Raw genomic sequence first — 17375 nt, forward strand, 5'->3', positions numbered from 1 at the left:
TGGCGCAAACCCAACACCTCTCATCACCCCGAGAACACCATCCCCACAGTGAAGCATGGTGGTGGCAGCATCATGCTGTGGGGATGTTTTTCCATCGGCAGGGACTGGGAAACTGGTCAGAATAGAAGGAATGATGGATGGCGCTAAATACAGGGAAATTCTTGAGGGAAACCTGTTTCAGTCTTCCAGAGATTTGAGACTAGGACAGAGGTTCACCTTCCAGCAGGACAATGACCCTAAGCATACTGCTAAAGCAACACTCGAGTGGTTCAAGGGGAAACATTTACATTTTTGGAATGGCCTAGTCAAAGCCCAGACCTCAATCCAATTGAGAATCTGTGGTATGACTTAAAGATTGCTGTACACCAGCAGAACCCATCCAACTTGAAGGAGCTGGAGCAGTTTTTCCTTGAAGAATGGGCAAAAATCCCAGTGGCTAGATGTGCCAAGCTTATAGAGACATACGCCAAGAGACTTGCAGCTGTAATTGCTGCAGAAGGTTGCTCTACAAAGTATTGACTTGAGGGGGTGAATAGTTACGCACGCTCAAGTTCTGTTTGTCTCTTTCTTGTTTGTTTCACCATCTTCAAAGTGGTAGGCATGTTGTGTAAATCAAATGATACAAACCCCCCCAAAAATACATTTTAATTCCAGGTTGTAAGGCAACAAAATAGGAAAAATGGCTTAGCCAAATACATTTAAACTCAGTTTTTCACAATTCCTGACATTTAATCCTAGTACAAACTCAGTCTTAGGTCAGTTAGGATCACCACTTCATTTTAAGAATGTGAAATGTCAGAATAATAGTAGAGAATGATTTATTTCAGCTTTTATTTTTTTCATCACATTCCCAGTGGGTCAGAAGTTTACATACACTCAATTTGTATTTGGTAGCATTGCCTTTAAATTGTTTAACTTGGGTCAAATGTTTAGGGTAGCCTTCCACAAGCTTCCCACAATAAGTCGGGTGAATTTTGGCCCATTCCTCCTGACAGAGCTGGTGTAACTGAGTCAGGTTTGTAGGCCTCCTTGCTCGCACACACTTTTTCAGTTCTGCCCACAAATGTTCTATAGGATTGAGGTCAGGGCTTTGTGATGGTCACTCCAATACCTTGACTTTGTTGTCCTTAAGCCATTTTGCCACAACTTTGGAAGTATGCTTGGGGTCATTGTCCATTTGGAAGACCCATTTGCGACCAAGCTTTAACTTCCTGACTGATGTCTTGAGATGTTGCTTCAATATATCCACATAATTTTCCTTCCTCATGATGCCATCTATTTTGTGAAGTGCATTAGTCCCTCCTGCAGCAAAGCACCCCCACAGCATGATGCTGCCACCCCCGTGCTTCACGGTTGGGATGGTGTTCTTCAGCTTGCAAGCCATCGCCTTTTCCCTCCAAACATAATGATGGTCATTATGGTCAAACAGTTATATTTTTGTTTCATCAGACCAGAGGACATTTCTCCAAAAAGTACAATCTTTGTCCCCATGTGCAGTTGCAAACCATAGTCTGGCTTTTTTATGGTGGTTTTGGAGCAGTGGCTTCTTCCTTGCTGAGCGGCCTTTCAGGTTATGTCGATATAGGACTCGTTTTACAGACAAGGTCCTTTGATGTTGTTCTGGGATTGATTTGCACTTTTCACACCAAAGTACGTTCATCTCTAGGAGACAGAACGTGTCTCCTTCCTGAGCGGTATAACGGCTGCGTGGTCCGATGGTGTTTATAGTTGCGTACTATTGTTTGTACAGATGAACGTGGTACCTTCAGGCGTTTGGAAATTGCTCCCAAGGATGAACCAGACTTGTGGAGGTTTACAATTCTTTTTCTGAGGTCTTGGCTGATTTCTTTAGATTTTCCCATGATGTCAAGCAAAGAGGCACTGAGTTTGAAGGTAGACCTTGAAATACATCCACGGGTACACCTCCAATTGACTCAAATGATGTCAATTAGCCCATCAGAAGCTTCTAAAGCCATGACATCCTTTCCTGGAATTTTCCAAGCTGTTTAAAGGCACAGTCAACTTACTGTATGTAAACTTCTGACCCACTGGAATTGTGATACAGTGAATTAAGTGAAATAATCTGTCTGTAAACAATTGTTGGAAAAATTACTTGTGTCATGCACAAAGTAGATGTCCTAACCGACTTGCCAAAACTATAGTTTGTTAACAAGAAATTTGTGGAGTGGTTGAAAAACGAGTTTTAATGACTCCAACCTAAGTGTATGTAAACTTCCGACTTCAACTGTGTATATATACACACATACATCTAATCAATGGTGTTTTTAGTGATAATGTGACACATACTACCTCAACCTTTTCCCTAAAACTATTCAGCCGTAAACATCAGGTCAAAAGCATCTGACATGATATATCGAGACCTTGGGACTGACTATAAGGTTCTATCTGACATGTGTAAAAAATGAGTTATTCACATAGAGTTGCTCTTTAGGAGGTCCTTCACATGCGACATACAGTATGTCAGATCTGTGAAAAAGTCTGAAAGCTGTATCTGTACAAACACCTTTGAACTTGGTTCTAAAAGGCTATATCTGCAATCCAATCACACAATGCTGGGTTGTCAAAAATATAATTGTATTTAAGGTGAGGTACTTTGAGTCATGAAAGAGGAAGACATCACAAAACAGTCTGGGACTTCAAAAAAAATGAATCTCAAAACCATACATTTTGCACATAGAACCTTTTAGTCTCAAGTCCTTGATTGTTCATATCACAAGTTATTGTCCTCTTTTGCAATTACTTAGATGTTTTACACTAATTAAGTTCTTTATGGTAAACATAAATAAATACAGGTGCCTTAGAGCATGTTGATGGACTATTGGAGAGGCATTGCGGTTTTTGTCTTGTTCTATATCAATACGCAAGCATTAATGGAAGGAGTATTTCACAAAAATTACAGACATAACACATTTTATTTAACTATCAAGTAGTTTACTGACGTTGGGTGTCAGAGACCAGAAAAATATATCAGTTTACTCATCCAGAGCTAAGCTTTAGTAATGTTGCTTAGTTCTCGATAGGATATAGTGTAGTTGTCATTTTAGTGAACTATCGATCATGTGATGAACATTAATTCATATATTTGATGATGTGATTAGAAAGAAGGGTATTCTCTTTATTTAATCATTAAATATCTGTAATAATTTTTATAATTTTTACATTCTGTGCCAGATAGAACCTTATGGCTGAACCCATATTGACATTTCAGAACCATGAGGTTCTATCTGCGTTTGCACCCCCAAACAAAAAAAACATGTCTCAGGATTTTGATATTCTGTCATTTAAGTACCTTGAAGGTGAGGACCTTAAATGGGTTATGAATGAATTCACTACAAAACAGTTCTGAGATCTGGGATGTGAAAACTTTGATTCTCAATATCTCTGAAATATGCTTTGCACAGATATAACCTTATCGTCCCAAGGTCACAATATCTTAATAATAAATTATGAGTGTGCAGCTGTACACACATTTACTGGTAAAGACGTGATAAGATATTCCTTATTTATTTCAGATTCCATGACGTGAGACTAGACTGGAGGAAAATTCTGTTGAATATATGATTCTTAAATCTATCTGAGCTCTTTGCTTTGTCAGCAATCTGATCTAAGTGGTAGGCACTGGCAGTCATGTCAGTAGCCTGTTCACATTGCCTGTCCCTCAAATGAAAGGATCATGAAAAGAAAGGCCTCAGGGATGATTACAGGGGAGCTTGTTTCACCGTGACTCACTCCACTAGCAATGACCTTACTGGAAATGGTGGGAGGAGGGGTTTTCAGAGAAGTCATCTGATAACTGGAGGCCAATCACAGGCCAGATAGAGAAGTCAGTAGATAGTGATGGACAGTTAAGTAGAGTTCGATCCCAAAATAAAAGACTGAAGAAGAGTATATAGGACTCCACAGATTTGGGTGGAATGAGGCATTCAAGAGGCAGGCTACTACACTCTGAGATGTGAGAACAGAGTCTCCACTCACCTGAGCGGTCTCTGCCTGCTCCAGCATCTCCTCAAACTCCTCATAGTCTTCGTCATCTGGGTCTGCTCCAGATAGCCTGGCTGCTCGGGCCATGAAGTAGGGGGGCAACTCCCCAATGGCTGTGCCTGCACCCTGGAGAGACAGTCACACACTGGGTTAGCTTAGCACTGGTTCATACACACTGGGTTAGCTTAGCACTGGTTCATACACACTGGGTTAGCTTAGCACTGGTTCATACACACTGGGTCATACCACAGTCAGGCATAGCTCTATGGTCTCTCACTACTAGAGGATGTCATAGGTGAGGTTACATGAGGTCAACCGAAGACTACCAATATTGAGCCCTCAAGTTGCCCTGATTGTTCTAAACCCAAAAAGGAGCGCTTTCCCCAGGCACAGATTAAGTCCTGGACAGAAAAACAAACTTTAATGGACATTCTCCATTGAGCTTGTTTTTTTGTTGTTGTTGAGGACTAGGCTTAATCTGTGTCCAGGAAACCGCCCCATAGAATTCACTAGAACGTTGAACCTTAGTTTAATTATACTTATTTTTGCCATTGAATAAAGACAGATGTTTACTCACCCACATACAGGCCTCCAGGCGGACCTTTGAGACGATGGACCAGAGTGAGATGCTGCCCTCCATTCCACCTCCCTCTGGGCAGATGATCTGGTCTGGGTAGGGGGGCTCTGGGAAGTCTGTAGAACCACACTCGTACGCAGCCAGGGTGACTGATGCTATGTGTGGACCCTGAGAGCCAGAGGATGGATGGGTATTCCTTAACTCAACATGTACAGTTGACACAAACACTAGAGCTGGGATGATAAACCGAAAATTACGGACATCGCCTTCTTCTTACCAAAATATTTTGCTTACATTGGTAATGTTCGGTGATTTTGCTACACAACGTTCCTATAGATTGTTCTAAAACCATTATTTGGTCAACAGTAATAGCCTATGCATTATGTTGGTTCCTGCTGGTCCCTGTCGGCTGCCGACTCTCACTCCCTCTCCCCACTGTGCGCACGGAGGAGGGAGAGATGTATTCTGAGAAGCACAAATATACAGTGCATTCTGAAAGTATTCTAACCCCTTGACTATTTCCACATTTTGTTACATTACAGCCTTATTCTAAAATGGATTAAATTATTTCCCCCCCTCACCAATCTACACACAATACCCCACAATGACAAAGCAAAAACTGGTTTTTATAATTTGTTTCTAATGTATTAAAAATAAAAAACAGAAATATACATTTACATAAGTATTCAGACCCTTTACTCAGTACTTTGTTGAAGCACCTTTGGCAGCGATTACAGCCTTGAGTCTTCTTGGGTATGACACTACAAGCTTGGCACACCTGTATTTGGGGAGCTTCTCCCATTCTTCTCTGTAGATCCTCTCAAGCGCTGTCAGGTTGGATGGGGAGCATTGCTGCACAGCTATTTTCAGGTTTCTCCAGAGATGTTCGATCAAGTTCAAGTCTGGGCTCTAGCTGGGCCACTCAAGGACATTCAGAGACTTGTCCCGAAGCCACTCCTGCATTGTCTTGGCTGTGTGCTTAGGATCGTTGTCCTGTTGGAAGGTGAACCGTCGCCCCAGTCTGGTCCTGAGCGCTCTGGAGCAGGTTTTCATCAAGGATCTCTGTACTTTACTCCGTTCATCTTTGCCTCGATCCTGACTAGTCTCCCAGTCCCTGCCACTGAAAATCATCTTCACAGCATGATGCTTTAGGGGCCTATTGGCAAACTCCAAGTGGGAAGTCATGTCCCTTTTACTGAGGTGTGGCTTCTGTCTGGCCACTCTACCATAAAGGCCTGATTGGTGGAGTGCTGCAGAGATGGTTGTCCTTCTGGAATGTTCTCCCATCTCCACAGAGGAACTCTGGAGCTCTGTCAGAGGGACCATCAGGTTTTTGGTCACCTCCCTGACCAAGACGCTTCTCCCCCGATTGCTCAGTTTGGCCAGCTTTAGGAAGAGTCTTGGAGGTTCCAAACTTCTTCCATTTAAGAATGATGGATGCCACCGTGTTCTTGGGGACTTTTAATAATGCAGCATTTTTTTAGGTACCATTCCCCAGATCTGTGCCGAGACACAATCCTGTCTCGGAGCTCTACAGACAATTCTTTCGAACTCATGGCTTGGTTTTTGCTCTGACCTGCACTGTCAACTGTGGGACATTATATAGACAGGGGGGTGCCTTTCCAAATCATGCCCAATCAATTGAATTTACCACAGTTGGACTCCAATCAAGTTATGAAAACATCTCAAGGATGATCAATGGAAACAGGATGCACCAGAGCTCAATTTCAAGTCTCATAGGGAACGGTCTGAATACTTATGTAAATGTGATAGTTTTTTTATTTTATTTATACATTTGCAAAAATTTCAACAAACCTGTTTTCGCTTTGTCATTATGGGGTATTGTGCGTAGATTGATGAGGACATTTTTATTTAATGCATTTTAGAATAAGGCTGTAACGTAACAAGATGTGGAAAAGGTGAAGGGGTCTGAATACTTTCCGAATGCACTGTATGACCATTGCTCAAAATGATATTGCGGGACATAGTTTAAAGCAACTCCTGTTCTACACTGAACAAAAATATAAAACGCAACATGTAAAGTGTTGGTCCCATGTTTCATGAGCTGAAATAAAGGATCCCCGAAACTTTCTATACGCACTAAAAGCTTATTTCTCTCAAATTTGGTGCACAAATTTGTTTAGATCCCTGTTAGTGAACATTTCTTTGCCAAGATAATCCATGCACCTGAAAGGTGTGACATATCAAGAAGATGATTAAACAGCATGATCATCATCAAGTTGAGGGAGCGTGCAACTAGCATGCTGACTGCAGGAATGTCCACCAGAGCTGTTGCCAGAGAATTTTATGGTAATTTCTCTACCATAAACTGCCTCCAACGTTGTTTTAGAGGATTTGGCATTATGTCCAACCGACCTCACAACCGCAGACCATGTGTATGGTGTCGTGTGGGCGAGTGCCCCATGGTGGCGGTGGGGTTAAGGTATGGGCAACGAACACAATTGCATTTTATCGATGGCAATTTGAATGCACTGAGATACCGTAACGAGATCCTGAGGCCCATTTTCGTGCCATTCATCCACCGCCATCACCTCATGTTTCAGCATGATAATGCACAGCCCCAGGTCGCAAGGATCTGTACACAGTTCCTAGAAGCTGAAAATGTCCCAGTTCTTCCATGGCCTGCATACTCAGACATGTCACCCATTGAGTATGTATGGGATGCTCTGGATCGACGTGTTCCCGCCAATATCCAGCAATTTCGCACAGCCATTGAAGATCAGTGGGACAACATTCCACAATCAACAGCCTGATCAACTCTATGTGAAGGAGATGTGTCGCGCTGCATGAGGCAAATGGTGGTCACACCAGATACTGACTGGTTTTCTGATCCACGCCCCTACTTTTTTTTTTAAAAAGGTATCTGTGACCAACAGATGCATATCTGTATTCCCAGTCATGTGAAATCCATAGATAAGGGCCTAATTTATTTATTTCAATTTACTGATTTCCTAATATGAACAGTACAATTTTTGAAATTGTTGCATGTTGCGTTTATATTTTTGTTCAGTATAGTTACAGAGAGGAGAGGCACAGCTTTCTGTAAGTATGTCAATGTATTTCTCACCTCTTAATATTGAGTTCATGGCACCACTTTACAACCGGAGTAGGCTGTAGTTAGTATGGTTTTGATGCGCCCGCGGGGCGGAGATGAGCGCCTTATTTGCCTACATCAAGTAGCCTAGGCCTAGCGCTGGAATGTTTTTGTAGGACATTAGCCTATATTTACTGATCAATTAAATCAAATTAGTCTACATGGATATCGTTTGTTGTATTTGTTGTTATCGAGCAAAATAGTAACATTTAATCGCAATTACTTTTTGTACATAACGCACAGGTCTAGCACCACCCACAAAAATTGTAATTTATCGTTATCACAAAACATTTGTCAATTTATCACAATCTGGGTTTGTCCATATCACCCAGCTCTAACACACACACACAGCTGAGTCAGCACAGCCTCCCCCAACAGCCTGGTATGCAGTTCCATGAATCAGAGCACAAGCTTAGCCACCTGGCTTCATTAACAGTGAGGGCAGTCAGGGCACCTGAAACCACAGCACAGGAAGCCTATTATACCGCCTCCTGTTGAGATACCACAGTGACAGGAGATAGACAGAAGACAATTAGTCAGCGCTGATCCCCATAGCTCTCCTAGAGAGTGTGAGCGGACATGCTGACAAGTCTTCTTTTCACAATACGGGTTCACAAGGTCTCAATCCCTGCCTTTCCTTCTGTTACAAATCTATACTTGTTTCACCATGATGGTTACTCAATAATAACAAGACAACACCTTTTCATTATTTGGAAGTAAATAATCCTCGAAACATAGCAAATGACATGCACGGTGGCCATTGCCTTGATTGATTTCCTTTGTTTAGCAAAATAAGAAAAAGACAGTCCCTACATTTCCATCTGAATCCAGCATGACCAGACTCATTAATCATACAATTATGCTTGTAACGCCCAGCAAAATATCTCCGCTCCTTACTATGGGGTATCTAATCCATAGCAGCTCTTCAGAGGGCAGATGTTTCTGGCACCCTTCAACTAGGGACTTTCCAATATGTTGACCTCACCTCTGAGTTATTTGTGTTTGGTAAAGTGTGCACATAGCCTATTTTAGCAGGGAGCACAACCTCACTATTCTCCAGATAGGAGGAGATATTGTTTTCCAAAAACCAGTTAAGCAAGCACTCATATCCATATATTTCTCATCCATATATTTATATATTGTTATTCCATTCCTTTACTTAGATTTGTGTGTATTAGGTTTTTGTTGTGGAACTGTTAGATATTACTTGCTAGACATTGCTGCACTGTCGGAACTAGAAGCACAAGCATTTCGCTACACTCGCAATAACATCTGCTTAACCATGTGTAGGTGGTAATAGATTTTATTTACTCAAGTGGTTGATATTTTAGTGATGCCTTGATTCAAATATAAAGCAAACATACTGGTAATATCCACATGAACATTTGTACAATACAAAGTAGGCCTACCGCTATAGAAATCATGACAATGCATCTTTGAATTCATATAGAATAATTTGAGTGTTTGTAAGTTGCATTAGACAGCTACATTTTCTCATTTTGGAGAAGATTACTGAAAGCTGATGGAAATAACCTCCCTCACATTGAGTGGAGAGATGTGGGAAAGGGAATGAGGTCATACACACGTCTAGGGAAGATGACACGTCATGAGGTCAACACCACCAACACTACCAGAGGCTGTGGTTTACAGGCCCGTCTCTACTAGTGGGTTTGGGTAGTGTGTGTAGTGAGGAAAATAATGGGTAGTTAGGCATAGAATTGGAAAGGCTACAAAAGTAAATTGTATTTCCAAAGCAGCTATTTCTAAAGTTCAGTACAAACATTGCAATTTCCCATTTGTAAATGTGGAGCTGTTGGACTCAAGGGTACATCATAAGATCTAGTGAACAATGGCCACATCACTGAAAAAGTGGGGACCTCTGTAGAATCACTTCCTTGTCTTCATCACAGTTTAATGATTCATTTTACCACAGCCAAGATGGATGTCACAAACAAAACACACAGTGAGGAAGGAGCGTGACTCAACCACAGTCACACTATGATCACTCATCAGGAACTAGGGCAGTGGACAATTCATCTTGATGGTTGTAAAGTCGTCTCAAATAAAACTGTGAAGGACCTAGGCGTTACTCTTGACCCTGATCTCTCTTTTGACGAACATATCAAGACTGTTTCAAGGACAGCTTTTTTCCATCTACGTAACATTGCAAAAATCAGAAATTTTCTGTCCAAAAATGATGCAGAAAAATTAATCCATGCATTTGTTACTTCTAGATTAGACTACTGCAATGCTCTATTTTCCGGCTACCCGGATAAAGCACTAAATAAACTTCAGTTAGTGCTAAATACGGCTGCTAGAATCCTGACTAGAACCAAGAAATTTGATCATATTACTCCAGTGCTAGCTTCCCTACACTGGCTTCCTGTTAAGGCAAGGGCTGATTTCAAGGTTTTACTGTTAACCTATAAAGCGTTACATGGGCTTGCTCCTACCTATCTTTCCGAGTTGGTCCTGCCGTACATACCAATACGTACGCTACGGTCACAAGACGCAGGCCTCCTAATTGTCCCTAGAATTTCTAAGCAAACAGCGGGAGGCAGGGCTTTCTCCTATAGATCTCCATTTTTATGGAACAGTCTGCCTACCCATGTGAGAGACGCAGACTCGGTCTCAACCTTTAAGTCTTTACTGAAGACTTATCTCTTCAGTAGGTCATATGATTGAGTGTAGTCTGGCCCAGGAGTGTGAAGGTGAACGGAAAGGCTGGAGCAACGAACAGCCCTTGCTGTCTCTGCCAGGCCGGTTCCCCTCTCCACTGGGGTTCTCTGCCTCTAACCCTGTTGCAGGGGCTGAGTCACTGGCCTGCTGGTGCTCTTTCATGCCGTCCCTGGGAGGGGTACGTCAATTGAGTGGGTTGAGTTACTGACGTGATCTTCCTGTCTGGGTTGGCGACCCCCCCCCCCCCCCTTGGTTTGTGCTGTGGTGGAGACCTCTGTGGGCTATACTCGGCCTTGTCTCAGGATTGTAAGTTGGTGGTTGGGGATATCCCTCTAGTGGTGCGGGGGCTGTGCTTTGGCGGAGTGGGTGGGGTTATATCCTTCCTGTTTGGCCCTGTCCGGGGGTTTCTTCGGATGGGGCCACAGTGTCTCCGGACCGCTCCTGTCTCAGCCTCCAGTATTTATGCTGCAGTAGTTTATGTGTCGGGGGGCTGGGGTTAGTTGGTTATACCTGGAGTACTTCTCCTGTCTTATCCAGTGTCCTGTGTGAATTTAAGTATGCTCTCTCTAATTCTCTCGTTCTCTCTTTCTCTCTGAGAACCTGAGCCCTAGGACCATACGTCAGGACTACCGGGCATGATGACACCCTGCTGCCCCCAGTCCGCCTGGCCTTGCTGCTATTCCAGTTTCAACTGTTCTGCCTGCGGCTACGAAACCCCTACCTGTCCCAGACCTGCTGTTTTCAACTCTAAATGATCGGCTATGAAAAGCCAACTGAGAGACCTGAGCCCTAGGACCATACGTCGGGACTACCGGCCGTGGTGACTCCTTGCTATCCCCAGTCCGCCTGGCCTTGCTGCTATTCCAGTTTAAACTGTTCTGCCTGCGGTTATGGAACCCCTACCTGTCCCAGACCTGCTGTTTTAAACTCTAATGATCGGCTATGAAAAGCCAACTGAGATTTATTCCTGATTATTATTTGACCATGCTTGTCACTTATGAACATTTTTGAACATCTTGGCATGGTTCTGTTATAATCTCCACCCGGCACAGCCAGAAGAGGACTGGCCACCCCTCATAGCCTGGTTCCTCTCTAGGTTTCTTCCTAGGTTTTGCCTTTCTAGGGAGTTTTTCCTAGCCACCGTGCTTCTACACCTGCATTACTAGCTGTTTGGGGTTTTAGGCTGGGTTTCTGTACAGCACTTCGAGATATTAGCTGATGTAAGAAGGGCTATATAAAATAAAATTGATTGATTGATTGATTGATGGAGGCCATGAAATTGTCAGCTGGTAATTGTCATGCAAATAACTGCCGGTCTCACGGTAATTGACTGTTAATTAACAAACACATTTAACATCTCTGGGCATCCACGCATAGACAAGCCACTGATGCGGACCTATGGAACATCTACATTTTAAAATGTCGAATAAATCATTTAATATAGCCTACACTATCACAATAAATCCATTGTTTATTTTAGGCAGGTCTAAATAAACATTGTGAAATGTAGCCCATTTCAGAAGTATAGAACAGCATATTCTGAGTCATCCTTATGTTAGGCCCTGATCTGGCTATGCCATATGGCTGTGGGCTTAACTAGTTCATTTAGCAGATAAGATTTGCTTATAATTCTCGTGGTAAGAAGAATACAATGGAACATAGCTGAATAAAATAGAAAGGATATTTTCCCCTAACGATTTCCGAGGGAGTGTGGACAACTATTCTGTGTTGAGTGGTAAAAAAAAGTGATCATTTGAAACAGGTCCTACTATATGCTTAATTTAGAGCTATCTATGCAACTTTAGTTGTGATACAAACCTTAGGCTACATGTTTTGATTTACGCTTTTCCCCCAAAAAAATTTGAAACCCCTTTTTCTCCCCAATTTAAAGATTACGATCTTGTCTCATCACTGCAATACCAACGGGCTCGGGAGAAGCAAAGGTTGAGCCATGCGTCCTCCCAAACATGACCCGTCAAGCCGCACTTCTTAACACCCACTCGCTTAACCCAGAAGCCAGCTGCACCAATGAGGAAACACCGTTCAACTGACAACCGAAGTCAGCCTGCAGGCGCCCGGACCGCCACAAGGAGTCGCTAGAGCGCGATGTGCCAAGTAAAGCCCCCCCGGCCAAACCATCCCCTAACCTGGACGACGCTGGGCCAATTGTGCGCCGCCCTATGGGACTCCCGGTCACGGCCGGGTGTTACACAGCCTGGGATCGAACCCCAGGCTGTAGTGATGCCGCAACACTGCGACGCAGTGCCTTAGACTGCTGCGCCACTCGGAAGGCCAAGTTTGATTTCTAATACATTCTAATGCCCCGTTGACATCGTGGCCACTGTGTTCTTGGGGACCTTCAATGCTGCAGAAATGTTTTGGTATCCTTCCCCAGATTTGTGCCTCGACCTCATGGCTTGGTTTTTGCTCTGACATGCACTATCAACTGTAGGACCTTATATAGACAGGTGTGTGCCTTTCCAAATCATGTCCAATCAATTGAATTTACCACAGGTGGACTCCAAGTTGTACAAACATTTCAAGGATGATCAATGGAAACAGGATGCACCGGAGCTCAATTTAGAGTCTCATAGCAAAGTTTTTTTAAATTTTTATACATTTGCAAACATTTCTAAAAATATGTTTTCACTTTAACATTATGGGGTATTGTGTGTAGATTGAGGAGTAACATTTATTTAATCAATTTTAGAATAAGGCTGTAACGTAACAAAATGTGGAAAAAGTCAAGGGGTCTGAATATTTCCCGAATGCACTCTACATACACAATCCATGTCTCAAGGCTTAGAAATCCTTCTTTAACCGGTCTCCTCCCCTTCATCTACACTGTTTGAAGTTGATTTAACAAGTGACATCAATAAGGGATCATAGCTTTCACCTGGATTCACCTGGTCAGTCTGTCATGGAAAGAGCAAGTTATCCTAATGTTTTGTACACTCACTGCATGTGTGAAATTATTTGTTATTTAGAATAGCCCACAAAATAAAACGCAGCGTGCACTCGAATAGCGAAAGCTCTTCCCTCGGTTCCGTTTTGATTATACCAGAAAGGCTACACCAGTTGTAAAGCAGACATTTTAAGAGTTGAGCAATAAACATTACATGTGAAAGCTGGGACCCTCTTAAATAATGGCCAGTCAAAACTCTCTTTTCACACACGATTGTGCAATGACTGGGTTTATAAGTACACGTTTCACTAAACTCTGTAGGCTATAGGCTCTCCAACCCTGTTCCAGGGGTCCTAGGCCTATAGGCTAGGACCACCGATAAATGTACGATAATCGAGAATTTCAATAAGCATTTTGCTACGGCTGGCCATGCTTTCCACCTGCCTACCCCTACCCCGGCTCTGCACCCTCCGCTTCAACTTGCCCATGCCCCCCCCCCCCCCCCCCCCGCTTCTCCTTCACCCAAATTCAGATAGCTGATGTCCTGAAAGAGCTGCTAAATCTGGACCCCTACAAATCAGCTGGGCTAGAAAATCTGGACCCTTTCTTTCTAAAGTTAGCCGCCGAAATTGTCACAACCCCTATTACTAGCCTGTTCAACCTCTCTTTTGTATCGTCTGAGATCCCCAGAGATTGGAAAGCTGCCGCGGTCATCCCCCTCTTCAAAGGGGGTGACACTCTAGATCCAAACTGTTACAGACCGACAGTGGGGAGAACAAGTATTTGATACACTGCCGATTTTGCAGGTTTTCCTACTTACAAAGCATGTAGAGGTCTGTAATTTTTATCATAGGTACACTTCAACTGTGAGAAACGGAATCTAAAACAAAAATCCAGAAAATCACATTGTGTGATTTTTAAGTAATTTATTTGCATTTTATTGCATGACATAAGTATTTGATACACCAGAAAAGCAGAACTTAATATTTGGTACAGAAACCTTTGTTCGCAATTACAGAGATCATACGTTTCCTGTAGGTCTTGACCAAGTTTGCACACACTGTAGCAGGGATTTTGGCCCACTCCTCCATACAGACCTTCTCCAGATCCTTCAGGTTTCGGGGCTGTCGCTGGGCAATACAGACTTTCAGCTCCCTCCAAAGATTTTCTATTGGGTTCAGGTCTGGAGACTGGCTAGGCCACTCCAGGACCTTGAGATGCTTCTTACGGAGCCACTCAGTTGCCCTGGCTGTGTGTTTCGGGTCGTTGTCATGCTGGAAGATCCCTCAGTAAGAGCATTGAAGATGGATCGTGGCTGGAAGGAGGTTGTTGGCCAAGATCTCGCGATACATGGCCCCATCCATCCTCCCCTCAATACGGTGCAGTCGTCCTGTCCCCTTTGCAGAAAAGCATCCCCAAAGAATGATGTTTCCACCTCCATTCTTCACGGTTGGGATGGTGTTCTTGGGGTTGTACTCATCCTTCTTCCTCCAAACACGGCAAGTGGAGTTTAGACCAAAAAGCTCTATTTTTGTCTCATCAGACCACATGACCTTCTCCCATTCCTCCTCTGGATCATCCAGATGGTCATTGGCAAACTTCAGACGTGCCAGGACATGCGCTGGCTTGAGCAGGGGGACCTTGCGTGCGCTGCAGGATTTTAATTCATGACGACGTAGTGTGTTACTAATGGTTTTCTTTGAGACTGTGGTCCCAGCTCTCTTCAGGTCATTGACCAGGTCCTGCCGTGTAGTTCTGGGCTGATCCCTCACCTTCCTCATGATCATTGATGCCCCACAAGGTCAGATCTTGCATGGAGCCCCAGACCGAGGGTGATTGACCGTCATCTTGAACTTCTTCAATTTTCTAATAATTGCGCCAACAGTTGTTGCCTTCTCACCAAGCTGCTTGCCTATTGTCCTGTAGCCCATCCCAGCCTTGTGCAGGTCTACAATTTTATCCCCGAGGTCCTTACACAGCTCTCTGGTCTTGGCCATTGCGGAGAGGTTGGAGTCTGTTTGATTGAGTGTGTGGACAGGTGTCTTTTATACAGGTAACGAGTTCAAACAGGTGCAGTTAATACAGGTAATGAGTGGAGAACAGGAGGGCTTCTTAAAGAAAACCTAACAGGTCTGTGAGAGCCGGAATTCTTACTGGTTGGTAGGTGATCAAATACTTATGTCATGCAATAAAATGCAAATGAATTACTTAAAAATCATTCAATGTGATTTTCTGGATTTTTGTTTTAGATTTCGTCTCTCACAGTTGAAGTGTACCTATGATAACAATTACAGACCTCTACATGCTTTGTAAGTAGGAAAACCTGCAAAATCGGCAGTGTATCAAATACTTGTTCTCCCCACTGTATATCCATCCTGCCCTGCCTTTCCAAAGTATTTGAAAGCCAAGTTAACAAACAGATCACCGACCATTTTGAATCCCACCGTACCTTCTCCGCTATGCAATCTGGTTTCCGAGCTGGTCATGGGTGCACCTCAGCCACGCTCAAGGTCCTAAAAGATATAATAACCGCGATCGATAAAAGACAGTACTGTGCAGCCGTCTTCATCGACCTGGCCAAGGCTTTTGACTCTGTCAATCACCGCATTCTTATTGGCAGACTAAATAGCCTTGGTTTCTCAAATGACTGACTCGCCTGGTTCACCAACTACTTCTCAGATAGAGTTCAATGTGTCAAATCGCAGGGCCTGTTGTCTGGACCTCTGGCAGTCTCTATGGGGGTGCCACAGGGTTCAATTCTCAGGCCGACTCTATTCTCTGTGTATATCAATGATGTCGCTCTTGCTGCTGGTGACTCTCAGATCTACCTCGACGCAGACGACACCATTTTGTATACATCTGGCCCTTCATTGGACACTGTGTTAACAAACTTCCAAACAAGCTTCAATGCCATACAACACTCCTTCCCGTGGCCTCCAACTGCTCTTAAACGCTAGTAAAACTAAATGCATGCTCTTCAATCGAACGCTGCTTGCACCTGCCCGCCAGACTAGAATCACTACTCTCGGCGGGTCTGACTTAGAAATACCTAGGTGTCTGGTTAGACCGTAAACTCTCCTTCCAGACTCACATTAAGCATCTCCAATCCAAAGTTAAATCTAGAATCGGCTTCCTATTTCGCAACAAAGCCTCCTTCACTCATGCTGCTAAACATGCCCTCGTAAAACTGACTATCCTACTGATCCTTGACTTCAGCGATGTCATTTACAATATAGCTTCCAACACTCTACTCAGCAAATTGGATGAAGTCTATCACAGTGCCATCCGTTTTGTCACCAAAGCCCCATATACTACCCACCATTGTGACCTGTACGCTCTCGTTGGCTGGCCCTCACTACATATTCGTCGCCAAACCCACTGGCTCCAGGTCATCTATAAATCACTTCTAGGCAAATCCCCGCCTTATCTTAGATCATTGGTCACCATAGCAACATCCACCTGTAGTATGCGTTCCAGCAGGTATCTCTCACTGGTAATCCCCAAAGCCAACACCTCCTTTGGCCGTTCCTTCCAGTTCTCTGCTGCAAATGACTGGAACGAACTGCAAAAATCTCTGAAGCTGGAGACACTTATCTCCCTCACTAACTTTAAGCATCAGTTGTCAGAGCAGCTTACCGATCACTGCACCTGTACACAGCCCATCTGTAATCAGCCCACCCAACTACCTCATCCCCATATTGTTATTTATTTTGCTCATTTGCACCCCAGTATCTCTATTTGCACATCATCTTCTGCACATCTATCACTCCAGTTTTAATACTAAATTGTAATTATTTTGCACTATGGCCTATTTATTGCCTTACCTCCATAACTTACTACATTTGCACACACTGTATATAGATTTTCTATTGTGTTATTGACTGTACGTTTTGTTTATTCCATATGTAACTCTGTGTTGTTGTTGTTTTTAATCGCACTGCTTTGCTTTATCTTGGCCAGGTCGTGGTTGTAAATGAGAACTTGTTCTCAACTGGCTTACCTGGTTAAATAAAGGTGAAATAAAAATAAATAAATAAAAAAGGCTATGCTTAGTTATTTGGCCACTTTAGGTGTGATACGAACCTTAACAAAACATA

The 17375-nt window shown here is 43.3% G+C and overlaps 1 protein-coding gene across 2 annotated transcripts in view; it reads right to left on the minus strand.

Annotated features, from left to right (window-relative positions):
• Positions 1-17375, minus strand: part of LOC311106284 (vacuole membrane protein 1-like) — a 30938-nt gene that overhangs the window by 10247 nt on the left and 3316 nt on the right. For both annotated transcript variants that reach the window (XM_084148571.1, XM_084148572.1), the window contains exons 6-7: positions 4580-4747; positions 3997-4128 (exon numbers count right to left, since the gene is read on the minus strand). In XM_084148571.1, the coding sequence (XP_084004697.1) occupies positions 3997-4128; positions 4580-4747 (300 nt within the window). The remainder of the gene's footprint in view (positions 1-3996; positions 4129-4579; positions 4748-17375) is intronic.

The sequence above is a fragment of the Coregonus lavaretus genome (assembly GCF_964263955.1).
Source record: "Coregonus lavaretus genome assembly, chromosome: 30".
NCBI lineage: Eukaryota > Metazoa > Chordata > Actinopteri > Salmoniformes > Salmonidae > Coregonus > Coregonus lavaretus.